Source organism: Hylobates moloch, unplaced genomic scaffold (assembly GCF_009828535.3).
Source record: "Hylobates moloch isolate HMO894 unplaced genomic scaffold, HMol_V3 SCAFFOLD_5, whole genome shotgun sequence".
Lineage (NCBI taxonomy): Eukaryota > Metazoa > Chordata > Mammalia > Primates > Hylobatidae > Hylobates > Hylobates moloch.
The window spans coordinates 87,040,305-87,067,871 of record NW_026652280.1 but is presented as its reverse complement, the minus strand read 5'-3'; the positions used below and the strand labels follow the sequence as shown (position 1 = coordinate 87,067,871).

The window sequence follows — 27,567 nt, the reverse complement described above, 5'->3', positions numbered from 1 at the left end:
AGCCTCAGCCTCAGCCTCCCAAAGTGCTGGGATTATAGGCGTGAGCCACCATGTCTGATCATAAAATTTTCTATCATATATCTTTACCTACTAAAATGAAGTGTGAAATATTGGAATGGAGTTGGGAGATTATTTAAATAGTTCCCTGCCAAATGACTGCCATTGGATGCCCTGATTGATTAAGATCCAGGCTGGACGCGGTGGCTCATGCCTATAATCTCAGCACTTTGGGAGGCCGAGCTGGGTGGATCACCAGAGGTCAGGAGTTCGAGACCAGCCTGGCCAACATGGTGAAATCCCATCTCTACTAAAAATGGAAAAATTAGCTGGGTGTGGTGGTGCACACCTGTAGTCCTGGCTACTCAGGAGGCTGAGGCAGGAGAATCACGTGAACCCGGGAGACAGAAGTTGCAGTGAGCCAAGACCACATCACTGCACTCCAGCCTGGGTAACAAAGTGAGACTGCCTCAAAAAAATACAGGGCCGGGCATGGTGGCTCATGCCTGTAATCCCAGCACTTTGGGAGGCCAAGGTGGGTGGATCACCTGAGCGCAGGAGTTCGAGACCAGCCTGGCCAACATGCTGAAACCCCATCTCTTCTAAAAATACAAAAAATTAGCTGGGCATGGCCACATGCGCCTGTAGTCCCAGCTACTCGGAAGGCTGAGGCAGGAGAATCCCTTGAACCTGGGAGGTGGAAGTTGCCGTGAGCCGGGATCGCGCCACTGCACTCCAGCCTGGGTAACAGAGTGTGACTCCGGCTAAAAAAAACCAAAAAAACAAAAAACACTAATTTGCATTATTTTAAGTCCATTTTCTTTTTTTTTTTTTTTGCCCATTGAACATGAGACCAGTGCTCATTCTCCTCCTAGAAGATGCTGATAATATTTGTCACCCTGTAGCACCCCCAGTGTTTTTTTTTTTTTTTGGTTTTTTTTGGGTTTTTTTTGAGTTAAGAAATGTGAATGTGTGAATGAATCACTCTTTGACACAATAGTCTAGTGGCATTCAGAATGTCACCACAAAGGCCCAGAATCTTGACCTGGGGTCATCAAGAAAGTTATATTGATTATGCCTTATTACTAAGATATGGAAGCATATAAAAGTGTTGTATCAGAATTACAATGGGCCAGGTGTGGTGGCTCACACCTGTAATCCCAGCACTTTGGGAGGCTGAGGTGGGCGGATCACCTGAGGTCAGGAGTTCAAGACCAGCCTGACCAACACGGAAAACCCCATCTCTACTAAAAATACAAAATTAGCCAGGCGTGGTGGCACATGCCTGTACTCCCAGCTACTCAGGAGGCTGAGGCAGGAGAATCGCTTGAACCCGGGAGGCAGAGGTTGCGGTGAGCCAAGATTGTACCACTGTACTCCAGCCTGGGCAACAAGAGCGAAACTCAGTGTCAAAGAAAAAACAAAATTACAATGAAAGTTTTAGTGGCTTATGACAGAACTTCATGTACTCTAAAATCCCTGTGCCGTATTCCAGAAGGCTGCCTGTTATTGGCATCTTCAATAGTAAATACTCCAGTTTTCTGCTGCAGTGGCTCACGCCTGTAATCCTAGCACTTTGGGAGGGCAAGGTGGGAGGATCACTTGAGCCCAGGAGCTCGAGGCTGCAATGAGCTGTATTCGTACCACTGCACTCCAGCCTGGGCCACAGAGTGAAACCCTATATCAAAAAACAAAAGGAAGCACTCCAGTTTTCTATAAAAGTCCTCCTATACCATTGCTTCTCATAATCAGTTTACATGAGAGTCACCTGGGAGTTTGTTGAAATGCAGGTTCTGATTCAGTAGCTTTGGACTGGGGCCTGAGATTCTGCATTTCTAACAAGCTCCCAGACTACACTTGGAATAGCTAGGTCCTAAAACATCTGGCCTCTCAGTTTCACTGTGATGTAATAAGTGGATAAAAATACCTTAGGAGTTTCCTAGGACTCACGTAAAACTATGTAGTCATAAATGTAAACTTCAGATTTACCACACAAATATTTTTAGAACTCAAGACATTAACTGAGGACTCCTAAGTTAAAATGCATCCAGTGCCTAAGATTTTTCCCCATAGAAATTGAAGCATCTAAAATTAAAGCTGGTTAAACTTGCAGAAGAAATCATTTTTTAAATATTTTTTGGTGCAACATTTAATTATACAGTTCCTAAAATAACCTGTGGAAGTACAGACGATTCTATTGCCCTGGTTAGAGCAGCCTGGGTTCATAGCAATGCCAGCACTTCAGGCCGGTGTGGCAGTGCAGGGGACGGCCTGCCTACTTCCTACCAGAGTGTTCCGTTTACGTGTGCTTTTACACTCTTGTGTATGCTGATATTTGGGAACAGAAACTTTATTAATGACCTTTACATTAATCTTGGTGAAAGGTATATGTTTTCATTTAACCTTAGTGAATTTACTTGAAAATAAAACTATCCCTTCTAGCTCTTCATCTCTTGAGCAAGAATTTACCAGAGTGTGACTTTAGAAAGTAAGGAAAACTGATAATGTTTAATTAGGGTAGTAAATAGCCAATAAATACTTCTTAAATTTTTAGTTTATGGACTTCTCTCTCTTTGGGGTGCAAAAGAAGTGACCAGAAGATGTACTGCTCTTGGATTTTAATTTTCTAAGCTCTCTGCCTGTTCCTTGTATAGCGCACTCTTTGTTCATATGTTTATGCACCTGTAATTTGTCACTTTTTAGTTTCTCTTTTTTTATATTCTTTTCCCTTCCTTTTACTTCTTTCAGTCTACCAACAGGAAGAATGTTTAGAAACAGTAGATGTTTAGCCCGGGCGTGATGACTCACGCCTGTAATTCCAGCACTTTGGGAGGCCGAGGCGGGTGGATCACGAGGTCAGGTGTTCGAGACCAGCCTGACCAACATGGTGAAACCCCATCTCTACTAAAAATACAAAAATTAGCTGGGCATGGTGGTGCGTGCCCTTAATCCCAGCTACTCAAGAGTTTGAGGCAAGAGAATAACTTGAACTTGGGAGGCAGAGGTTGCAGTGAGCCTAGATCACACCACTGCACTCCAGCCTGGGCAACAGAGTGAGACTCTTATCTCCAAAAAAAAAAAAAAAAGAAAAAGAAACAGTAGATGTTTAATGATTGGAGAATTTTCAAAGCTGGCTATATTTTGAGTGCATAGGTTTTAATCTTAATATATCCTTACATTTACTAACAAGCAAGAGTTGTAGCATGAATACTTAGAAATAGTACGAACAAAATACTAATTTCAATTTATTGGGAGAAATTTGAACTTAATTGACTTTTGTCAATTATGAAACCTAAAGTTTTCTTTTTAACAAGAAAAAAAGTTGTTTATACCTCTGGTTTTTAAATGGAGCGGGAGTGGGATATTGTAAGAAAGGGATCGATGCTTTCACTAATGCCCCCTTTTTGAGGCTGCATGACCCTGAGATGTCACAGTATCCTGAGGCGCGAAGGAGACTTAGGCCAGCAGTGAGCTGAGCAGGAGACAGCATTTAAACATCAGGGGAGTCACCTCAGGGCACTGAGTTTCTCTTTTGAACTTTTCTTGGTTTTTCTAATCAGAATGTCAGCCTGTACAGTCCTTACTCATTTTTCTACTGTTATAACCGTCTAATTTTTATTTCACTTATATATGTATTTGATTATTCATATCCACTATTGGATATGAATATGAATCACTTTAAATATCATTTTAAAATTAAGTGCTTGACTAGAATCCATAAAGAATGTTTTCAAAGCTTCTAACTTCATGGTGAGGTGTGTTCTATGGGAAGCAGAGAATTTTAGCAGCATGGCTTCTATCCTGCCACGCCCATCTGTGGCATCTTAAAGTTCTTAAGTATCACAGAGTTTTAAAGATTTTTGCAGCAACGAATATTGTAAGTCTGTTTAGAAATTACAAGTACAGATTATACAAATAGCTTTTTATTTTTGTTGTTTGTTTTTGCATTTATATAGCGCCTTTCCTTCGAGGAGCTCAAGGCATTTTTCAAAATCTGACAGTTTTTCTCACAACAACCCTGTGAGGTAGGTAGTGTGTGTTAAAAACAATGAGATACTGACTAACCCATTCCAGCCTTTTAAAATGTTCTTTTATGTTAAGTAATTTGAAGTGTCAGCATAAATTTGAGTTTTAGAACATTTTACAAACCTTTTCAAGTAGTTTGATAATAGTTGTATTTTTTAAAAAACCACTTGTACTTCATAACAGGGTGATTTTAAGAGAAACAAATCATCAAAAGATCAGGAGTCACTCCATGTGATTAGCTGAGCACTGGTTGCAGGACTCAGCCAGGTATGTTTCTGGTTCTCATTTATTTTCAGGTCAAGAAGGAATGAAGAGCTGCTCTGTGACTCCTCACTCGGCGTCTACAAACTGTCGATTTGCAGCTAAACTTTCTTCAGAGGGGGAAATGTGTTCACTATGTTGCCTCATGGTTTTATTTTATATCTTAAATATTTGAGCATTTTTCTCTCTTCCTCTCTCCTTCCCTGTCTCCCTTTTTTCTGTTCCCCTTCCTGTTCCCCACCCCTCCAGTCAGCTCTTGATTGTGCATGCTAATGAAGGGCACAGTAGCACAGCTAATACAGTCTACAACTTTTCTTCACTGCCACAGTGGGGAGACAGAAAAACCAAATAGCAAGAAAACCTGGGAAGTGAGTCTCTGGAAAGAGTGGGGAACAGGTGTGTGGGAGTGTGAATTCATATGTTTTTTTCCTGCCCCTTTAATAATAACCAATTGTAAATGACATTTTTATTTTTCTTATACCAGCCATTGATCAGAAGTGTAAGAAGAGAAAAAATAGATATGTTTGGTTGATTTAAAGTAGCAAGTTTTCTATTAAGGGAGGGAGGACGGGGCATATTGGTTTGGAAATGCCAAATAACTGTTTTTCTTACCTCCCTTGCCACCCACCCCCCCCACCCAAATACAAAATTTTAAAATTTACATTTGCATCCATCCCTTCCACTATATTGTCAGTATACAAGCTAGAGCTGTCTCTGTCTGGGCCCAGTGCTGATGCTCAATGGCAAATGCAAGTCAAATCCTCTTCTAATCATGAAACGATGTGAGGAAGGCTCTCCTGAGCCAGGTCATATAACGGAAACCAGAAAGGCCAGGGTAAATCCCGGGTCTTCCATTCATTAGCCCGAAGTCATTGGCAATCTACTCAGCCTTGTTGGGCCTTATTTTCCTCATTTGTGGAACAAAAGGGCTGTTCTAAATTATCTGGCCTTTAAGTGCCAGAGTAAAAGGATAGTTTTATGCAGTTTGTATGGGAGATTTAGAGTGATTATAGTTAAGGAGAGAGGGTATTTTTCTGTTCAATAATAGGAAAAAAAAAATTCCCCTAAGGTTCTCAGTGCGTTTGCCCTGGCCCTAGTAGGTGTAACAGTCTTAACTTTTATTTTCCACAGTATTTGTTACAATGGGATTTGATTTGGACTGTCAGCCAGCTGACTTTTACATACTTCTGTAGGATTATTGAAAACAACTCTCATCTCCTGCCTGTTTGCACCCATAACCATTTTCTTCCCCCTTTTCCTTACTGTCATTTCATGCCCATGGCAGCCAAGTGTGACAGTAAGTTTTAACAGGTTTGGGACCAGCAACTTATATTTTTAGTGAAATAGAGGTTCTTGCTATGGGTAGCAAGGGATAGTTTCAGGGGTTTTATTTATGTTTGAGGCAATAAAGTCAGAAAAGCAGAAACAGAAGTCAACACAGGGAAGGTAGGCAGAATACTACTAAATCAAGAGTTGACTGTTTTGTGTTGGTTTTAGCATATAAATTGTTTGGCATTATGAATAAAAAGTAAACAAAACTAAGGGTACCTGAAGGCATTTTTAAATAGGCATGAACTTGTTTCAGGAAGCATAGAACACACATAAAGCCTATTAAAAATAGCCAAGTTTCATTCCAGGTCTATAACTTATTTTTGTATAATGTTCCCATTGGTCACTTTCACATTGAACGTGTAAAGATAGCTTGGCCCTTTCTGTCGTTTGTGGCCCTGTCATTTAACGGCATGGATAATTTATTGCATTTGCTTAAAGTGAACTATTGCTTTTCTGATTGCCACACAAAACATGGGTTATCTGTTTCCCACCATTTCATATTTCATATTGCTCAACAGGTCATGCCTTAGCTGAGAGCTGCTTTGTTGTCTTATCTGTCCTTCATATGCAAATAACCATGTAGTGTAGGATTGCAGTAGGATTGCAGCAAAATTGGATTTCTTGGAGATGGTATCTTGACACAATCAGTTGTGATGGCTACAAGTAGTTGAGTATGGATATTTGGATGCTTTCCCAATTCTGCAGCTCTTTATTTTCATGGTGGTTCTCTGACATCATATGTCGACAGCCTAGTAAGACGTTCTGAATTGTTTAAAGGACTTGCATTCATCTGTCTGTAAAGGCTTGTATACCAGTTGATTGAAAATGGAAAATAGGGCCCCGTTCATTTCTTCAGTATTATCTCTAGGATATGTTTAACTTACAGATGGTTCAGCTAATAGTTGTGAGAATTCAGGATTACTGAATTAAAAAAAAAAATGACTAGAGTGTGTAGCTAGTAAGTTCCTGGTAGTATCAGTATGCATTAATACACCTGAAGTCTTCCAGTGATCCTGTCCAGTAAACAGTATGATACCTGTTCAAGACCTCATGTCTTCCCTCTTCCTGATTCTGGTACTTCACTTTATTATTGCTAACTAGCTGACCCTGGTCAGCTCTTTGAATCCAGCTTGATTAAGATCTTCTGCTTAGACTACCCCTCACTCTTCCTTACTTTTGATTCTTAGCTGCATGTAATGTGCTTTTCTTAAACCTTTCCCGTGTAGATTTTACACCCTAGTTACAATTTCCATACTTTTAGGTGCTATAGCAATGCAGTTTTTAGCATATTAACATGCATTTGCACATTGATCGCTTACTTAACTGTTTGATGCATATATATGTCTTCTAGTCCCAATTAAATTTTCCATTCAAGAACAGTGGCCATGTCTTCTCTTGTATTTTTCACCATAGCGCTTCATATGCCACTGTATACACAACACAGCACCTAATAATCCTTTGAAATATTGTGGCTTGAAATCTTACTGAAATACTATGAATACATGTATGATAGCTTCTCTAGGAAAAAAAATTCTGCTGAATGCTTCCTTTGCTGGAGTTTGTGCTAGATATTACCTCAATTTTAGCATATTCAGGTTTATGAAATGTACAATTTTAAATGTCAGAGTAAGACACATAAAGGTTTTTTTCTCCTGAACCACTAATATTTTTTCTTAATGTATTTTATTTGAATGGCAATCTGTGATTCCTTTTTTCTGTTGGATGATTTTGTTTTGTTTTTGTTCTGTTTTGTTTTGTTTTTTTTGATAGAGTCTCACTCTGTCACCAGGCTGAAGTGCAGTGGTGCAATCTTGGCTCACTCCAACTTCGCCTCTCGAGTTCAAGCAATTCCCCTGCCTCAGCCTCCTGAGTAGCTAGGACTACAGGCGTGTGCCACTACGTGGGCCTGGCACATTTTTTGTATTTTAGTAGAGATGGGGTTTCACCAGGTTGGCCAGGACGGTCTCGATCTCCTGACCTCGTGATCCATCTGCCTCGACCTCCCAAAGTGCTGGGATTATAGGCGAGAGCCACCACACCTGGCCATAATCCGGGGAGAATTAGCTTTATGAAAATAAAATAAAACTTTTTTTTTAAAATAAAAACTTTATTTGGGAGAATTAGCTTTATGAAATTTACATGAAAAGAAAATGTGAAATTAAGATGCGAGTAACTTTATAGTACACGTTTTACTGAAAACACAGCTTTAGAATGAGGGGTTCACAAATTTGTCTTGCTTGGGCCATGATTGCATCATGCATTAATATAGACCTAATCGTATAATATTCTGAAGGTGTCATTATGGCTGATTCTACAATGGAAGCCTTTTCAATTCTACCCCTGCAGGCCAGGCGCAGTGGCTCACACCTGTAATTGCAGCACTTGGGGAGGCCAAGGCAAGCAGACCACTTGAGGTCAGGAGTTCAAGACCAGCCTGGCCAACATGGTCTCTACTAAAAATAGAAAAATTAGCTGGGCATGGTGGCACACGCCTGTCATCCCAGCTACATGGGAGGCTGAGGCAAGAGAATCGCTTGAACCCGGGAGGCAGAGGTTGCAGTGAGCCGAGATCACAGCACTGCACTCCAGCCTGGGCCACAGAGTGAGACTCCATCTCAAAAAAAAAAAAAAAAAAAACCTCTACCCCATCAGTTTTCCTACATTACCAGTATAGCAGTTTCACCACTAGAGTTACACTGCTTGTACTCATTTTGTTCTCTGAATGCAGTCATCAAAGATGACTTTGACATGGGTGATTAGAACATCAAGGTGTGTTTCAAAGCCTGTTGGAATACTTAGTTTGGGGTTTTTTCTAACTGTGTACATAAAGAATGTTTTTGTGTATGGCATGGTTTTGTTTACATCATCATACTTCTGAAATTCATTGCCTGGCACTCTTCCAGCTTGATTTTGCATGTTTTAAAAAGATTCTTGTCATTCTAATTCTAAATTTGGTGTGCTGTATTCTAGAGCTTTGATTTTGTGTCTCCCAAAGTTGACAACTAGTGTAAGTCTGAATCAGACAGCTTTTGTTTGAATCCTCTGCTCACCTCACAGTTAATAACAGTGAAATAAAAATATTAAAATAACAGATTGAAAAAAGAGAAGTTACTGAGATAACAGTGAAATAAAAATATTAAAATAACAGATTGAAAAAAGAGAAGTTACGTATCCAGGTGATCAGTATTACTTGAATGGTAGTAATCAAGACTATTGATTGTTGTTCTCTTCTCTTAGATCTTTGCTGTGATAACCATGGCTGTTTTTAGGGTATTAGCTCTTTCTCAAGATCTCTTAAGATGGATCAGTGGCGCAAGGATTGTGGCAGATAACCCATTCATTGTTTTGATTTCTTTCAGATTTCGGCCTATTAAAGGAAGACAGGAAGAACTAAAGGAAGTAATTGAACGTTTTAAGAAAGATGAACACTTGGAGAAAGCCTTCAAATGTTTGACTTCAGGCGAATGGGCACGGCACTATTTTCTCAACAAGAATAAAATGCAGGAGAAATTATTCAAAGAACATGTAAGTTTATTAAGACTGATGCTGTTAACCTATTTGGATAAGAATAGTGAAGTAAATTAAAACCCTAAATGTTAGTTAATACTGAAATTTTAAATTTATTTTTCATAAAACTAATCAGTCTGAAGATCTTGTAACACATACAGTCATTTGCATGACAGTCCAGAGAAAAACTGGGCCATTCTCAGTGGCTAATGCTTGTAATCCCAGCACTTTGGGGGGCTAAGGCGGGAGTATTGCTTGAGGCCAGGACTTCGAGACCAGCCTGGGCAACATAGCAAGACTCCATCTCTAAAAAAATAAGAATAAAAAAATTAGCTAGGCATGGTAGTGTGTACCTTTGTAGTTTGTAGTTCCGGCTACTCAGGAAGCAGAGCCAGAAGCATTGCTTGTGCCCAAGAGTTAGAGGCTGCACTGAGCTATGATCATGCCACTGCGCTCCAGCCCTGGGAGACAGAGCAAGACCATGTCTCTAAAACCAAAAAAAGAGAGAAAACTTTGTCATATAGAGGTGAAATTCATTATGAGCCTTAAGGGAAACAAACCATTAGGTACTCATACAGAGTGAGTACCCTTAACCCAAAAATTTGAAATGCTCCAAAATCTGAAACTTTTTGAACACTGACGTGACACTCAAAGGAAATGCTCACGGGAGAATTTTGAATTTTTTGGTTAGAGGTGTTCAGCTAGTTACCGTAATGCAAATATTGCAAAATGAGAAAAATTGTGACATTCAAAACTCTTGAGTAACAATAAAGTTTGTTACTTAATGATCTTACTTTTTTTGTTTATTTTATTGTTTTTTTTAGAGGCAGAATCTTGCTCTGTCACCCAGGCTGGAGTGCAGTGGCCTGATTATATGGCTCACTGCAGCTTCCATCTCTTGGGCTCAAGTGATTCTTCCTCTCAGCCTCCCATGTAGCTGGCACTAAAGGTACATGCCACCATGTTTGGCTAATGTTTTTTGTAGAGACAGGGTCTCGCTATGTTGCTCAGGCTAGATCTTACATTTTTTCATCATTGCGGGTGGTTTGCTTTTATAATTCTAAGAAAGTCTAGCAGGGTATACCGTTTAAAGTCATTATCAATTTTTTTTTCCTGTTTTAGGTATTTATTTATTTGCGAATGTTTGCAACTGACAGTGGATTTGAAATATTGCCATGTAATAGATACTCATCAGAACAAAATGGAGCCAAAATAGTTGCAACAAAAGAGTGGTAACTATTCTACTAGTATAAACCTTTAATTTAATTTAAAGTTCTCTTTTAAATTATTGTTGAAGTGCTGAGAAATTCATGGTAAGGAATGAAGCCGGAGTTTACCCTGAAGTAGCCAGTGCATCGCTGTTGCCTTGGCCCATCAGCTAGAGTCAGAGTGGGGAAATCGGAAGTCTCAGTTGAACCAGATCCCGTCTCTAGGCCAAATTGCTTTTCATTTTCCTTTATTGACTCTGGATGCCTGTTCAGTGATGTGATTGCTGAAGGGTTGTAGACACCATTATTAGATAACCTGGCTTCCACAGTCAGTCTTCTACTGGCCTAGAAGAAAGGTTGGGGCTAAAGTCTTAATGATCCTAGTTTTATGGGTGGAAACCTCCCTAAAGCATTAGTTGCTTAAAAATACATACGTACACACACACACATATATATATATGTATATATGCCAGCTTCAATAAAAGTAGTAGAGTTGGTGGGGGACATTGGCTCACGCCTATAATCCCAGCACTTTGGGAGGCCGAAGCAGGCGGATCACTTTAGGTCAGGAGTTCAAGACCAGCCTGGCCAACATGGTGAAAGCCCATCTCTACTAAAAATACAAAAATTAGCTGGGCGTGGTGGCGCACACCTGTAGTCCTAGCTACTTGGGTGGCTGAGGCAGGAGAATCACTTGAACCCAGGAGACAGGCTATAGTGAGCTGAGATCGCACCACTGCACTCCAGCCTGGGCAATAGAGTGAGACTCTATCTCAAAAAAGTCAGAGTTGAGCCCAGCTAAAAGGGATAAAAGTTACAGACGAAAGAGAATGTACTACTGTATCTTCTTTCCTATCATGCCTGTTCCTTATGTTATCTCCCAGGAAAAACATGTAGCTCCTCATGTACCCACCCCCCGATATTTCTACCACAAAAATTTGGGGGGGTCAGATATCTGAAAATGGATAAGTAAAAGAACCTTATTGCCAGGCCTCTGGAGTGAGTGTGTGTACATGAAATGTGCTTCATTTACCTCAGGATGTATTGAGCCTGCTAGTTGGATTATGTGGCTCCGTGTGTTGCAGATGGGTGTGTAGGTTTGAGATCTAAGGTCCTAGAACTGTACCGTCCAGTACAGTAGCCACCAGCCCTTGAGTCCTTGAAATGTGGCTAGTCTGAATTGAGAAGTGCTGTAAGTGTGCTATACACACCAGATTTTGTATTAAATTTTATTCCCATTCATAGTTCTTATATTATCTACTGAAATCGTATTTTGGATATTGGGTTAAAATATATTGTTGGCCGGGCACGGTGGCTCACCTGTAGTCCCAGCACTTTGGGAGGCCCAGGTGGGCGGAGCATGACGTCAAGAAATCAAGACCATCCTGGCCAACATGGTGAAACCCCGTCTCTAGTAAAAATACAAAAAAAATTAGCTAGGTGTGGTGGCACGCACCTGTAGTCCCAGCTACTTGGGAGGCTGAGGCAGGAGAATCACTTGAACCCAGGAGGCAGAGGTTGCAGTGAGCCGAGATCACGCCACTGCACTCCAGCCTGGGCAACAGAGCAAGATTCCATCTCAAATAAAATAAAATAAAAAATTGTTAAAGTAATTTCACCTATATTCACTTAACTTTCTCAATGTGGCTGCTAAAAAATTTAAGATCGAAAATTTGGCTTGCATTATATTCCTAGTGGATGGTGTGCTCTAAAGAGTGGCACCGCAATTCCAGATCCTCATAACCCTTACTGCCACTGGTCCCTGCCTGCTTCATCCAGCAGTTAGAAAGTTTAATTCAGTCCCGCAAGGATTTGAGTACTTTCTGCTTGCAAAACACCACACCAGGGGTTTCAGAGACATAGGTGGCATAGTCCCTGTCCTGGCTGAGTTTCCGTTCTCTTGCAGGAATAAGATAGGTACACAAGTAACCATGGCACAAGGCTGTGGAGCTCCAAGGTGAAAGAGAAGATAGCCAGGTGGGGATCCCAGTGAGCTAACTAAAGTATAGACAGCTAGGCCTTTTCAGTTTCTGATATTTATTGTCAGGATTATTTTATTAAAAGAAGCCTTACTATATTTAATTACTAGTAATTTTTAACACATCACATATTTTAAATAGGAAACGAAATGACAAAATAGAATTACTGGTGGGTTGTATTGCCGAACTTTCAGAAATTGAGGAGAACATGCTACTTAGACATGGAGAAAACGACTTCAGTGTCATGTATTCCACAAGGAAAAACTGTGCTCAACTCTGGCTGGGTCCTGCTGCGTTTATAAACCATGGTAAGCTGTATTTCCAAGGTGTTGGCGCTAGCGTTGGGCAATTCCTGCTAACTGCTAGAATGGCCTTGTCAACCTCAGTCAAATCTTTATCTTCCTTTAAAGGAGAATTTGAAATAGAAATTTTTCCACAAACTTATTAAAATAAATGTATATTCCTTTAGTTGAACCTGAGACCTAAACTCCTATCAAAAGTTGTAAAGTTATATGGAAAGCTTATTTCAGATTTCTATAATTGTTCGTGTTTCAGATCTTATCAACAGTTAATTGACTTTATCTTTTGGACATTTTTCAGATTGCAGACCTAATTGTAAGGTAAGCATTAAAAAATTTTTCTTCAAGTATTTTGTTTTTGCTTCAGGTGTGAGTTTCTTACTGAGTTACTTTTATTTTAGTTTGTGTCTACTGGTCGAGATACAGCATGTGTGAAGGCTCTAAGAGACATTGAACCTGGAGAAGAAATTTCTTGTTATTATGGAGATGGGTTCTTTGGAGAAAATAATGAGTTCTGTGAGTGTTACACTTGCGAAAGGTAAGGTATTACCAGTAAAATGTTCAGCCTAAACATTTTTTGTTAACAACCTGATTATGGGGATTAAACTCACATTATCTCTTCATTGTTTAAATGCAGAGATAGTCTTTATGTTCTTCAGCATAGCAGCCGGTGCAGTGTATATGAACAAAGTCACATGCTGCACAAGTATTTAGGGACACTGGAATGTCCCTAAATAAATTTAAAATTTCCCTTTAAAATCTCAATATTACCAGCTAAGAGTAGGCCAGCATACAGATGTGCTTAAGGAGAGAATGGTTAACAGCTCACACACATGCACACACGCAATGCCAGAATGGGGCTGCCCCTACTCAAAATGTCAAGTGGAGTTCACCGCTGATAGTCATCTTGCATATTATCAAGCTATGTCTTCTGGAATTTTGGTTTCACAGTTCTTAAAGAGTTGTTCCCTGATGTCAGTCATTCAATAAGGAACCTCTTTTTATGTCTCATCAAGAGTCCTGGAGTCTTTACAGAAATCCCCCAAATCTTCATTGGCAGGACCACCAGTTCATATTGCTCATTATAGTGACTTCTGTATGTGAGAGCACCATGAAGGGAGTGTCACAGACTCAGGCAGGCAAGGGCTGCAGGAAGAGTCCCCTTAAAGGCAGTACAGACCACACAGGCCACAGAGAAGGAAACCTGGAGTCAATTGTGCGCATCTTGCACTGTGCCAGGCACTTTACTCACCCCACCTTGTTCGGTTCTCACAGATATTCATGAGAGAGCTAGGAGGTGCCCACATTGCAAGTACCAGAACATAAGTATCAGACCCTAGTCAGCCTAACTTCAGAGTCCTCATTCTTTCCACTTCATACTGCTTTTGGAGTTATGATCAAAGTTATTAGTGTCACTTCTCCCACTTTAAAACACCTACAAATAGCCAGCCTAGAGGTTGCAGTGGGCAGGTACCCCAGTCGCCATTTCCCTCCTTTCTGGATAGCCAGGGATTTCCACCTGTGTGGTGAGAGAGGACGGAGTCATAAAGTCACAGTGCTACCGTAGCCATTTCTCTCCCAGCATTGAGTGGGCTCCTTGCCATAAAGATGTGGCAGAAAACCAGTTCCTAGTGCTGCTGCCCCTCTGTCCCAGGGCAGAGGGACATAAAATTTATCTTTTTCTACATAAAAATTACTCACATGTTGGTTAGATCTTCGACCAGTCCACAGAATACCCTTTAATCTATAAAGTAGTTTAATTGTAGTTCAATAATTCTTCAAAATCATTTTGTAGAGGAAACAGTATAACAGTTAAGTGCCTGTCATCTGAAATCAGACTGCCTGGGTTGGAATCCTGCAACTCTGCATTTCATTAGCTATGTGATGTGTAGGGAAAGTCACTTAGCTGCTTTGTGCCTTAATTTCCCCATCTGTAAAATGGGGATAACATCAGAACCTATTTTGTAGGGTTGATGTGAAGATTAAATTTGTTATTTCCTGTAAAGCATGTAGAATAGCACACAGTTAATACACAAATGTTAACTACAATAATTGGTTTCTGGTTATTTTCCCATTAGAATATAAGCTCCATGAAGGCAGGGGCTTGTATCTGTTTCATTTTCCGCTATATCCCCAGAATACAGAACAGTATCCTGATGCATAGTAAGTCCTTGATAAATATTTGGTAAATGAATGAATAGAGTAAATATATATAAAGCAGTTTTTGGAGGCGGTCCTGAAAAACCTAACCACAATCTCAGGATTCCAAACCAACACCGAAACCGCTCTTTACCTGGTTTGGAACTGCAGGTATAGTCATTTTCCTTGAGCAGATTAGTTCTCTTTCATGAGCCTCTGTTTTCTCACTGGTGAAAATGAGGATAATCCCACCTACTCCACAGGGTTAGTGTGAGAAGTAGATAGAAACGTGTGTAAGTCCTTTTTAAATGGAACAGCATGATGGAGAATAGTGGCCATGGCTCTTGTCAGACTGTTTGAGCAGTTTGATTTCAAGATTGGCTGCATATATTCTTGAAGTACTCAGAAACACCAAATTGTTTCTGCCTTTACAGAAATTAGCTGGGAAGATGCATCTAGGAGCTCATTCCGTTATTCATTACATATTAACTAAACAGTTACTTTGTGTTAGGCCAAGTGCATGCAGGATAAACAAGACCAGCACAGTGCCAGCTGTCAGGGCAGTTCAGTGAAGGGGACACACACACTGTGCTGAGAGCCAAGGGTAAAAGGAAGAGGCTCCGTGAAGAAGTGAGAATGGACAGAATCGCGTGTGCAGAGACACTGAGTCTCGCTAGACTCTCCAGGATACATTTGAAGCGTGTTTCTCTGCTACACTATACTGACAATAGTAATTGTAATATGTTCATAAGTACTGCACATTTTACTCTAGAAAACTTAAAGCAAAGGCCACGCACATGTGACTCACGCCTATAGTCCCAGCACTTTGGGAGGCTGAGGCAGGTGGATCACCTGAGGTCAGGAGTTCGAGACCAGCCTGGCCAACATGGCAAAACCCCGTCTCTACTAAAAATATAAAAATTAGCCAGGTGTGGTGGTGCGCACCTGTAATTCCAGCTACTCAGGAGGCTGAGGCAGGAGAATCACTTGCACCCTGGAGGCACGGGTTGCAGTGAGCCAAGATCACACCATTGCACTCCAGCCTGGGCGACACAGCAAGACTGTGTCTCAAAAAAAAATAAAAAATCCTAATAACAAAAAGCTCCTATAAGCTTATAAGGAAAAGACATAGTCAAATAGGAAAAAAGGTAAAGGAAAAAGAGATGCAGAGATGCTTCACAGGAAAAAAATGGCCATAAATGAAATTAAAACGAGATTAGGTATTCATTTTCACTCATCACTTTGGCAAAAAAGAATTTTTTTCTTTTTTTTGTAGACGGAGTCTTGCTCTGCCTAAGTTTTGATCTCGACTCACTGCAACCTTCACCTTCCAGGTTCACGCAATTCTTCTGCCTCAGCCTCCCGAGTAGCTGGGACTACAGGTGCCCGCCATCACACCAGGCTAATTTTTTTGTGTGTTTTTAGTAGAGTTAGGGTTTCATCATGTTCACCAGGATGGTCTCTTTATCTCTTGACCTCGTGATCCACCTGCCTCAGCCTCCCAAGGTGCTGGGATTACTGGTGTGAGCCACCACGCCTGACCCACTTTGGCAAAATTTAAGGGGTACAATGTACCGTTGATGAGGATGTGGAGAAGCAGGAACTCACACCATACCAGTAGGACCATGATTTGCTCTATCCCTTTGGCAAAGTAATCTGGCAATGTTTATTAAAGGGCTGGGCGTGGTAAATCCAACAGGCTCATGCCTGTAAATCCAACACTTTGGGAGACCCACCTGGGAAGATCCCTTGAGCCCAGCAGTTAAGAGACCAGCCTGGGCAACATAGTGAGACCCCATCTCTACAAAAAAAATTTAAAAATTAGTCGGTGGTGGTGGTACACTCTTACGGTCCCAGATACACAGGATGCTGAGGTGGGACGACTCCGTGAGCCTGAGAGGTTGAGGCTGCAGTGAGCCATGATCATGCCACTGCACTCCAGCCTGGGCGGTAGAGTGAGACCCTGTCTCAAAAAAAAAAAAAAGAAAAGAAAAGAAAAAAATTTTACAAGGTCCAGTAGTTTCTCATAGGCAATTAGCAATTGATAATAGTCATAGCAAGTTGTTTTATTATTTTAAGTATAGATTTAAAGTTAATTTTATAATATAGATAATTTCCTTTGTGAGTTCTAGTCTTGGGTTTCCAGTGGTGATTAAGGCCTCAGCAGCTCATCACATCTGTTAACCTGTAGCCAAGTACCCTCAGCAGTTAAGCTTATTATAAGAAAGTGCGTTCTGTTTGTTTAATCTGTGCTATTTTCTCTTTCAGACGGGGAACTGGTGCTTTTAAATCCAGAGTGGGACTGCCTGCGCCTGCTCCTGTTATCAATAGCAAATATGGACTCAGAGAAACAGATAAACGTTTAAATAGGCTTAAAAAGTTAGGTGACAGCAGCAAAAATTCAGACAGTCAATCTGTCAGCTCTAACACTGATGCAGATACCACTCAGGAAAAAAACAATGCAAGTAAGTAAGGGAGATTTGATAAGCATATCTTTTAAAAGTATTTTCACACAATTTGCTTTATAAAGTTTGCTTCAGTAGTTTTAAACTTTTAAATACTCAGAGAGACTGGGACTTGTAAGCTTTGGCAGCACTTCAAGGCTCTAGACGTGATTTGAGTAGAGGCACAGTCTGTATCCCACCTCTAACTTCAGTACCGTCCTCTAGACTATTTTGCTTGAATACCTTGGTAACTGGATATGAGTTCTTCATCATATGTTCCAAGGTCATCATATGTTTTAAAGATTTTCAAGGTGTTAGAGACTGTGATGATGTCGCTAGGTCCTGCAAGAAGACAAAAGGACTGAGTAGAATTATTAGACTCTATACATTCCAATGCCTAGCCAGTTTGTTAGAAAAGATGATGGACTTGGGGAATTCATAGCTTCTGGCCTCAAGGCTTCCACCTTTTCATTGCTTGCTGACCTTTTTCAAAACGAACTGACTCAGTTCAGCAGACCACCAGTACCAGACTCAGAATTGTGATAGAGGAGCATTTTGAACAGTGCCGTATTGTGACATGCTGTATTGGCTACTCCAGAAAGTAGGAGTAAAGATGGAAAGGAGAAAGAAGCAACCTCTGAGATTCCAGTGGTGTGTGGGGGCAAGATCTGATGGAAACTGAAAAAGAACGAAGACTAAACAAAGAAAGGAAAGAGAAGAAACCCTAAATGGGCAAAGGAAAGCACATCCTGTTTGTGGAGCTTTGAAATATTGGAACCATTTCTAATTGCTCCTGTTTTTCTGGGTAACACCAGTTTTCTGTAGTTGCCACTAAAGCAGTAGACTCTTGAGTCTCGCTTGTCTCTGAGAGAGACAGAAGTTAGAAAGTTTTGACTTGGCGATTCTGAAAGTATGCCTTTGTTGGCACTTAAATGTCCAGTGAGACTTCTTGGCACCTTAGAGCCCTCTGAGATACTGATTATTTTAGGTTCTTCTCCCTACTTTCAGATGTTCTCAGCCCACCACTGGGCACTCTCTTCCACTACAGAGAATCCTGAAGAAAAGGGAAGGTGTTTCCCATGATGGTGAATGTCACTGCCATGAATTCCTGAATCTACCTGCTGCTGGGAGTCAGAGTCCAAGCATAACCCGTGTAGCGTAAAAGCAGTGCTGTAGCCCTATTCCAGTCTTTTTCGTTAATGTCCAGAGTGAACAACAAGAGTTAGTCAATCATTAACTGTTGACTGTTGATTCTCATAATAAATGCAGCATAACGACCATTTGTTTTCTGAGTCTGGTTCCTTGGTGAAACTGGAGACTTGTGAAGCCCATTTTATAAATGCAGACATAAAAACACTTAAAAGCCAGGCATGGTGGCACGCCTGTAGCCCCAGCTACATGGGAGGCTGAGGTGGGAGGGTCACTTGAGCCCGGGAGTTTGAGACCAGCCTGGGCAACATAGTAAGACCTGGTTTTTTTTTTGTTTTTGTTTTTGTTTTTGTTTTTGAGACAGTCTCGCTCTGTCCCCAGGCTGGAGTGCAGTGGCGCACTCTCAGCTCACTGCAGCCTCCACCTCCCAGGTTCAAGTGATTCTCCTGCCTCAGCCTCCCAAGTAGCTGGGATTACAGGCACGTGTCACCACATCCAGCTAATTTTTGTATTTTTAGTAGAGACAGGGTTTCACCATGTTGTCCAGGATGGTCTGAATCTCCTGACCTCAGGTGATCCGCCTTGCCTCGGCCTCCCAAAGTGCTGGGATTATAGGCGTGAGCCACTGCACCTGGCCAGAGACCTGTGATTTTTAAACAAAAACACTTAGGTTCGTGCTGCCATCTGTATATGGAGACAGCCACAAAGTTGCCCATGTTGAATGGCTATGTGACATAGGTGTTTTATGCTTTAAGTAGTAACTTTATTACTAGTGTATAGCTACTGAACTCAATATACTACTTAGTTTAAAAGATAAGAATACAAATAATTTTTGGAAGATGTTGGGTGTACTAATATTTATTAATATTTATTAAACCAAATATTTGGGAATATATGTTAATAAACTAAATACTTACTGAAATCCTGCTAGTTCTTGAAGACATACAAAGATGTTTGAGACTTGGGCCCTTTCCTCGGGGAGCTTTATGCCTTAGCTCCAGGATAAGACAGGTGCACAAGTAAGCAGAACAAACTGGAGGAACGGGCTTTCAAGTTCAGAGGGACTGAATAATCGCTTTAAGCTGGAGTCTCAGCATTACAGAAGAAAGGTGCACATTTTGCAGTGACTGCTGATACTGGGGTGCTTGGCTTATTCAAATTCCCTTTCTGCAGCGTGATTGGAGCAATCCAAGGGTCAGTATGACTAACTGAGGTCATGGGCAGAGTGGATAGGCATGGCTCAGTGCTCTCTGAAGGAGCTCAAGGCTTTAGTTGTCTCTGAGACCATTGTATGTTAAGTCATGTTCACATAAGGATTTCTTGAGTTCTTACATGCGTTCTCTTAGGCTGTATTTCTTTTAGTGTTTGTCTCAGCCATCCCCTCCACCTGTCTGAAAGAAAGGCTCTGGAAGCCACAGCTTGCAGGAAAGCAGCACTGCCAGGCCCTCCTCCCAGGGTGGTGGGTGCACATTGCTGTGTGTGTGTTTGCGGAGTGCTTTTTCTGTGTGGCTGCTCATCTTTTTCCTGTGGTGCGTTTAGAATTTAGCAGCTGATAGAGGAACCGCTTTCTTTGAACGCATGTATAAAGAAATGTTCTGAGTAGTTGGAAGAAAAATTTTCTTCCATACAGGTGCTTTTTCGGAAAGTGCCTTGAGAGCTGCAGTGTGACTTTGCTTTAGCATCCAGAAGTAGAGACAACAAGGAATCCGTTTTCACAAATCCAGTCCACAGGTCTGAATTAGAATGCCAGGACTGGAGGATTCTGGTTTTTCAGGCCTTTTATGCCTCGCTGACTGGGCTGCCCCCTCTGAAGTTAGTGCTGTGATAGGGAAGGTGAGACCAGAGAGGGGCTCACGAGCAGTCTGTGAAGATACGGACACGGATCTCTGCAGGTGCCACAAGTCAGGACAAGCCCCAGAAGAATCGGCCAGAGGGAGAAGTTGATCTTAACTATGGAGCACCTGTCTTAGATGCAGAGGCTGGGGCACTGCTCCTCACTCCTGCCCTGTCACTCATGTCAAGAGTTGATCTGAACACTCTTCTCTGCTGAGCCTTCGGGCTGCTTCTGAGTTCTAACACCCCGTTCTAGGTAGCCATTGGCAGTCTGTGCTGGTCACGTCAGATGAAAGCTGCTTGTGCCGAGTAAACTCCTTGAGACCGAGGTCTTTAAAGACCTGTCAAAGGCCTTCTGGATCCTCAAGCTCTGGAGATGCTCAGCTGTGGCCCTTGTATTATCTTAGTTGACGCTGATCGTGTGCATTTCCAGTGCAGCCTGAATGCTCAAGAAGGCTTTGGTGTCGGTCACAGCTCTTTTGTCTGACTGGAAGTCTTGTGCCACCCTGCCTTATGATTTTGAGGACACCCTGAAATGACCATAATAGGCATGCAGTGGGGCCTTTATTTACCCAGAAGTTGAGGCCAACACCATAATTCTTCTGTAGTACACCTTATAGGCAGCATAAGAGTGATTTTAATGCTCAGGAAGGCCTAACAAGTCCCATCTCTGCCATTCACCAGATGGATGACCTTAGGCACGCTAGTCCGTGTAAGCTTGGTTTTCACAAAGCTTTAATCGCATTCCCTTCCAACAGCGTTCATTAGGATGAATGTGGCCATTTTGCACAGCACCTAGCATGTAGTAATTGCTGAGAAGAATGTGTACCCCCACCTAAAATTACTGTCCGGGTCCATGCATTTGAGATTCATCCCAGCCACTAGGGAAAGAGTCATACAAGGCATATAAGTCATATGAGGCAAGCTCAAACACAGGCGCATCTTACCCCTTAGGTCATAGTCCTTGGTTTCTTGATGGACTTTTTAAAATCATTGACTTTTAGTTCGTCGTTGTGGCCACTGTCTTCCTCCTTTAGCCTTCACTGTCTGAAATTCTCAACCCCTGCCAGGACAGTGCAGCTTCTTTGGACAGTGAAGGACTCTTGTCACTCTACTGGACCCTCATCTTTGTCACATTTCTCAAATTCTTTGCCTGTCTTTTTTTTCCTTTGATTTGATGAGCATACCTTTTGACAGGGCTTTTGATGAGATAATGCTTTTCAAACAAAATTAGAATACATTGGTAACATGTAAGTGAAATCTCTGTGTTGATGTAATACATAGCATCAAATACATACCCATTTTGTGCTCAAAAATGGAGACTTTATGTTAGTTTAGACACAAACACATACAAGTGCTTTGGTTTTCTGTTGTCAACAGTGAATGTTTTGGAAGGAGGGATGGGATGGGGAGAGCCGAATTCAGAATCACCATAAAATGGGAGTCATCCAACAGGTAAAAATAAGAAGTACCAAGGAAGGAGCTTCTTGGGTGCTGTGAGAAGACATAGGAAAGGCATTGCGGAGAAAGTCCCGAGAGGCTCCCTCAGAGAGGTGTTGCCTAAGCTGAGTCTTACAGGGGGATGAGAAGTTGGCCAAGTGAAGCCTATTCAAAGCAGAGGGCCTTTCAGACAGCTCTATAGACAGAGAGGAGTTTGAGTCAAATCTTTTCTTCATGGCAAAGTACAGGCTAAGAAGAGATGTGAGCACAGGTTAAAATTTTAGACTTCATTCTTAGGGCATTAGGTTGCTGAAAGGTTTAAAGCCCAGAACCTGCATGATACACTAGGAAAGTCATCCTGGCTATGTGGTGGTAAACAGATTGTTGGGAAAACAATAGGAAAAAGAAAACTGCCATAGTTCATGCAGGAGGCTGTGACATTCGAGACAGGGAAGAGTAGACAGGTTGCAGTGACATTGCAGGGGTGGACTCCTTGGCACATGGTGATTGGCTTAGTGAGGCAGTTAAGGAGAGCAGGAGTCAAGGAGGACCTTCAGCTTTCTGCTTTGGCAGCTGGGCATGTGGTGATATTGACCAAGATGGAGACCTCGAAAGGGGACGTCGTCAGGAGACTTGATGGTGAGTTCCATTTAGGGGCTTAGAGACAGTCGGTATTTGGTGACCTGGTTCTGTAATTTAGGAGCGAGTCTGGCCAGAGTTTGGGAACTGTCAGCCTGTAAGTGGTAATAGCCGTGCGAGAATGGGTGCTTGTCACCTGGGGCCTAGGACTACGCAGACCTGAAGAAGAACATTCTAAGGGGCTGATGAAGGAGGGTGCCAGGGATGGAGAAGGGAACCAGGAGAGTGTGCTCTCTTTGACAGCCAAGAGAAGAAAGGTTTTCTCAAGAAAAAGTGGTTATCAGTGTCACATTTTCAGAGAAATGAAGAAAGGGAAGGGCTGAAGAGTGTATGCTGGGTTTGACGACAAGAAGTTGTCAGATCACCAAAGGCTGTCTCATTGGAGGAGCAGGCTGGATCCAGATGGCAGGGATTGCTGTTGAGAATATGACATAGATGTGAGTGTTGTGTAAGGGTGCTTACAGGTACGTCATGAGAGTGGAATGGAAAGAGGAGAAATCAAAGGTTGGAAACCACTAAGTTTGGTCATAAATTAGTCCTTGAGAAGGCATAGAATGAGCAAAGGATCATCGTAGCCACATCTGAGAGAGCCAAGCAAAGGGAAGCCAAGCAGTGCAGTCGTTTCTTCACTAGTGTCTATATTGGCAGCACGTCCACTCAGTCCACCTTGTAGGCAAGCAGAAAGAAACCCTTTAGCCAAAGAGTTCCCTATTTTTTCTTATTTTCTAAATTTATTATTAAAAAAAAAAATTTGCTATCACATAGTTCTGTATAGTTCCAGTGGATAATAAATCACTCATTCTCAAATTGAATCACATTCAAACTCCACCACTCCTACTATTCCGAAAAGAGGCGCCACCTTGGTAGCAGCCCACATGTGTAAGTATGTTCTTGGTTCAAACTGTGAATCCCCTTGCTGTGAATTCTGCTGGTTTATGTACCCTGAAGCCATTTATGAGCCAGTCTATGCGTGCAGGACCTTCTTTGTTTTTGTTTTTGTTTTTCTGAGAGGAAGTTTCACTCCTGTCACCCAGGCTGGAGTACAGTCGTGCGATTTTGGCTCACTGCAACCTCTGCCTCCCAGGTTCAAGTGCTTCTCCTGCCTCAGCCTCCCCAGTAGCTGGGATTACAGGCACGTGCCACCGTGCCCGATTAATGTTTGTATTTTTAGTAGAGATAGGGTTTCACCATATTGGCCAGGTTGGTCTCAAACTCCTGACCTCAGATGCAGAGCCTTCTATTCTTGGTGGTTTGATATTTTTGGAATGCTTGTGATGCATTCTTTCTCCTCTTACGGTAACTTACTTGCTTAGCTGGGCGGAAGGAATGGCAGTTGCCCTGGCAACCTGAGGCATGTAGAAAGCGACAGAGATTTTTCTGCAGGATCCTGGTCCTCACTTGGGTGGGCAGTGTGCTGAGCTTACCCGTATTTTATTGTTTTTATTCTCCCTGTTCTGGTGACAGGTGGTGATGATTCATTTTGTTATCGTGGCTTCTCTAGTGAATCTGTAAATGGAGTGTTTTGATTAGGAAGAAGTTTTTCAACTGGACATGCAAGAACTAAGTAATTGAGAAACTGACTTGTGTAGACTTCTATAAATAATAGTCCGGAATGTCAATACAGAGGAAAAATTAACATAGCAGAAAGTCAGTGGCAAGGTCAGAGACACTACAGAAGCAACTTAAGCTTGAGTCACAAATGAAGCCTTTTGAGAAGCCATTCAACTTTATTCTTCATATTGACGGCACGTCTACTCAATCCATATTGTAGGCAAGCCTCGTAAGCATAAAGAAATTCTGTAGCAAAAGAATTATCTAAATATCCTTATGTTTAAAAAAATATTTTCTACCTAGTAGTTCTGTATAATTCCAGTGGATAAGAATACACTCATTCTCAAATTGAATCATATTCATCACTACTCAGGTTGTCATTACCATTAGGGTCATTGTAACCCTTTTCTATCCTGGCCATGGAGGAAAGACGTTGGATCACCCTTTGTCCTGAGAGTGTACAATTGTAGCAGCGTTCATCTTCCTTCACTGTGATTGTTGGCATTGGGCAGTCACTGAAGGGATGGGGCTGAGTAAGCTTTGCAGCTCTTCTAAGTTGACAGCCCACTGGTTGCCTCTTCTGGTCCTCAGGGGGTTGAAGGGGACAACTTAGAATAGTGCACTTCTTTTTTGGTAGTGACTGTACTTTTCAGAGTGATAACATATGGTTCTTAGCATCTGTTTTTCTTGTTTGAAACCATTGGGATAGAATTTGTTCCTTAGAGCCCGTGAGTATTATATTTCTATTCTATGTTAATGGCCAAGTGCCGTACTTCCTTTGGGTTAATGAGTAATGGATTTTAGAAACATTTTAAATGACTAAGGAGAATCTGTGAAAGGAAAAAACCATGTTAACTTTCTTTGAAATCTTTTATGTGGGAAACTACTAAATCAGGAGAAGAAAGCATTCGTTTGGGCCAGTGTCATGACAGATTAAGAAGCTTAGAGTGGAATCTAGGTCCCTGCTGTGAAAAGCTCCTTAAGCATACAACCACTTACCTCGAAAATGAGTAGATGCCCCATAAATTAGAAAAGAACTTCAAAGAGAAGCAGTGCAGGGAATGCAGGTGCGCTGGCAGGATCTGCAGCAGGAGCCGTGGTGTTGGCGTTTGTGTAATCTAAACGTGCTGTAGTTAATAGCCTGGGTTTGGGCATTCTTTTCTTGAACTCTGCTGTTACCAAGGCTTTTCACCTTTTTCTCTTTAACCTTACAGCTTCTAACCGAAAATCTTCAGTTGTCGTAAAAAAGAATAGCAAGAGCAGAACGTTAACGAGGCAATCTATGTCAAGAATTCCAGCTTCTTCCAACTCTACCTCATCTAAGCTTACTCATATAAATAATTCCAGGGTACCAAAGAAACTGAAGAAGCCTGCAAAGCCTTTACTTTCAAAGATAAAATTGAGAAATCATTGCAAGCGGCTGGAGCAAAAGAATGCTTCAAGAAAACTCGAAATGGGAAACTTAGTACTGAAAGAGCCTAAAGTAGTTCTATATAAAAATTTGCCCATTAAAAAAGATAAGGAGCCAGAGGGACCAGCCCAAGCCGCAGTTGCCAGCGGGTGCTTGACTAGACACGCGGCGAGAGAACACAGACAGAATCCTGTGAGAGGTGCTCATTCGCAGGGGGAGAGCTCGCCCTGCACCTACATAACTCGGCGGTCAGTGAGGACAAGAACAAATCTGAAGGAGGCCTCTGACATCAAGCTTGAACCAAATACATTGGATGGCTATAAAAGCAGTGTGACGGAACCTTGCCCCGACAGTGGTGAACAGCCACAGCCATCTCCCATGGTGCAGGAGGAAGAACTGGTTCATGAGACTGCACAAAAGGGGGAGGCAAAGTGTCATAAGAGTGACATAGGCATGTCCAAAAAGAAGTCACGACAAGGGAAACTTGTGAAACAGTTTGCGAAAATAGAGGAATCTACTTCAGTGCACGATTCTCCTGGAAAAGACGACGCGGTACCAGATTTGATGGGGCCCCACGCTGACCAGGGTGAGCACAGTGGCACTGTGGGCATGCCTGTGAGCTACACAGACTCTGCTCCTTCACCCGTCGGTTGTTCAGTTGTGACATCAGATAGCTTCAAAACAAAAGACAGCTTTAGAACTGCAAAAAGTAAAAAGAAGAGGCGAATCACAAGGTATGACGCGCAGTTAATCCTAGAAAATAACTCTGGGATTCCCAAATTGACTCTTCGTAGGCGTCATGATAGCAGCAGCAAGACAAATGACCAAGAGAATGATGGAATGAATTCTTCAAAAATAAGCATCAAGTTAAGCAAAGACCATGACAATGATAACAATCTCTATGTAGCAAAGCTTAATAATGGATTTAACTCAGGATCAGGCAGTAGTTCCACAAAATTAAAAATCCAGCTAAAACGAGATGAGGAAAATAGGGGGTCTTATACAGAGGGGCTTCATGAAAATGGGGTGTGCTGCAGTGATCCTCTTTCTCTCTTGGAGTCTCGAATGGAGGTGGATGACTATAGTCAGTATGAGGAAGAAAGTACAGATGATTCCTCCTCTTCTGAGGGCGATGAAGAGGAGGATGACTATGATGATGACTTTGAAGACGATTTTATTCCTCTTCCTCCAGCTAAGCGATTGAGGTTAATAGTTGGAAAAGACTCTATAGATATTGACATTTCTTCAAGGAGAAGAGAGGATCAGTCTTTAAGGCTTAATGCCTAAGCTCTTGGTCTTAACTTGACCTGCGATAACTACTTTAAAGAAATAAACAATTCCAGTCAATTATTCCTCAACTGAAAGTTTAGTGGCAGCACTTCTATTGTCCCTTCACTTATCAGCATACTATTGTAGAAAGTGTACAGCATACTGACTCAATTCTGAAGTCTGATTTGTGCAAATTTTTATCGTACTTTTTAAATAGCCTTCTTACGTGCAATTCTGAGTTAGAGGTAAAGCCCTGTTGTAAAATAAAGGCTCAAGCAAAATTGTACAGTGATAGCAACTTTCCACACAGGACGTTGAAAACAGTAATGTGGCTACACAGTTTTTTTAACTGTAAGAGCATCAGCTGGCTCTTTAATATATGACTAAACAATAATTTAAAACAAATCATAGTAGCAGCATATTAAGGGTTTCTAGTATGCTAATATCACCAGCAATGATCTTTGGCTTTTTGATTTATTTGCTAGATGTTTCCCCCTTGGAGTTTTGTCAGTTTCACACTGTTTGCTGGCCCAGGTGTACTGTTTGTGGCCTTTGTTAATATCGCAAACCATTGGTTGGGAGTCAGATTGGTTTCTTTAAAAAAAAAAAAAAAAAATACAATGACATACGTGACAGCTCACTTTTCAGTACATTGTATGTACGAGGGTAGCAGTGTGTGGGATGAGGTTCGATACAGCGTATTTATTGCTTGTCATGTAAATTAAAAACCTTGTATTTAACTTTTCAATCCTTTTAGATAAAATTGTTCTTTGCAAGAATGATTGGTGCTTATTTTTTCAAAAATTTGCTGTGAACAACGTGATGACAACAAGCAACATTTATCTAATGAACTACAGCTATCTTAATTTGGTTCTTCAAGTTTTCTGTTGCACTTGTAAAATGCTACAAGGAATATTAAAAAAAATCTATTCACTTTAACTTATAATAGTTTATGAAATAAAAACATGAGTCACAGCTTTTGTTCTGTGGTAACCTATAAAAAAAGTTTGTCTTTGAGATTCAATGTAAAGAACTGAAAACAATGTACATGTTGTAAATATTTGTGTGTTGTGAGAAATTTTT

The 27,567-nt window shown here is 41.4% G+C and overlaps 1 protein-coding gene across 3 annotated transcripts in view; it reads left to right on the top strand.

Annotated features, from left to right (window-relative positions):
* The window catches only part of KMT5B (lysine methyltransferase 5B), a 33,271-nt gene extending 6,166 nt beyond the window's left edge, over positions 1-27,105 (top strand). Inside the window, exons 3-10 of one of the 3 annotated variants that reach the window (XM_032153688.2) lie at positions 3,954-4,022; positions 8,976-9,141; positions 10,246-10,355; positions 12,452-12,618; positions 12,911-12,930; positions 13,011-13,147; positions 17,017-17,213; positions 25,019-27,105. In XM_032153688.2, coding sequence (XP_032009579.1) covers positions 3,954-4,022; positions 8,976-9,141; positions 10,246-10,355; positions 12,452-12,618; positions 12,911-12,930; positions 13,011-13,147; positions 17,017-17,213; positions 25,019-26,502 — 2,350 coding nt within the window. In that variant the 3' untranslated portion in view covers positions 26,503-27,105. The other 2 variants (XM_058439019.1, XM_032153689.3) reach the window with 2 other exon arrangements.
* The last annotated feature ends 462 nt before the right edge of the window (positions 27,106-27,567 follow it).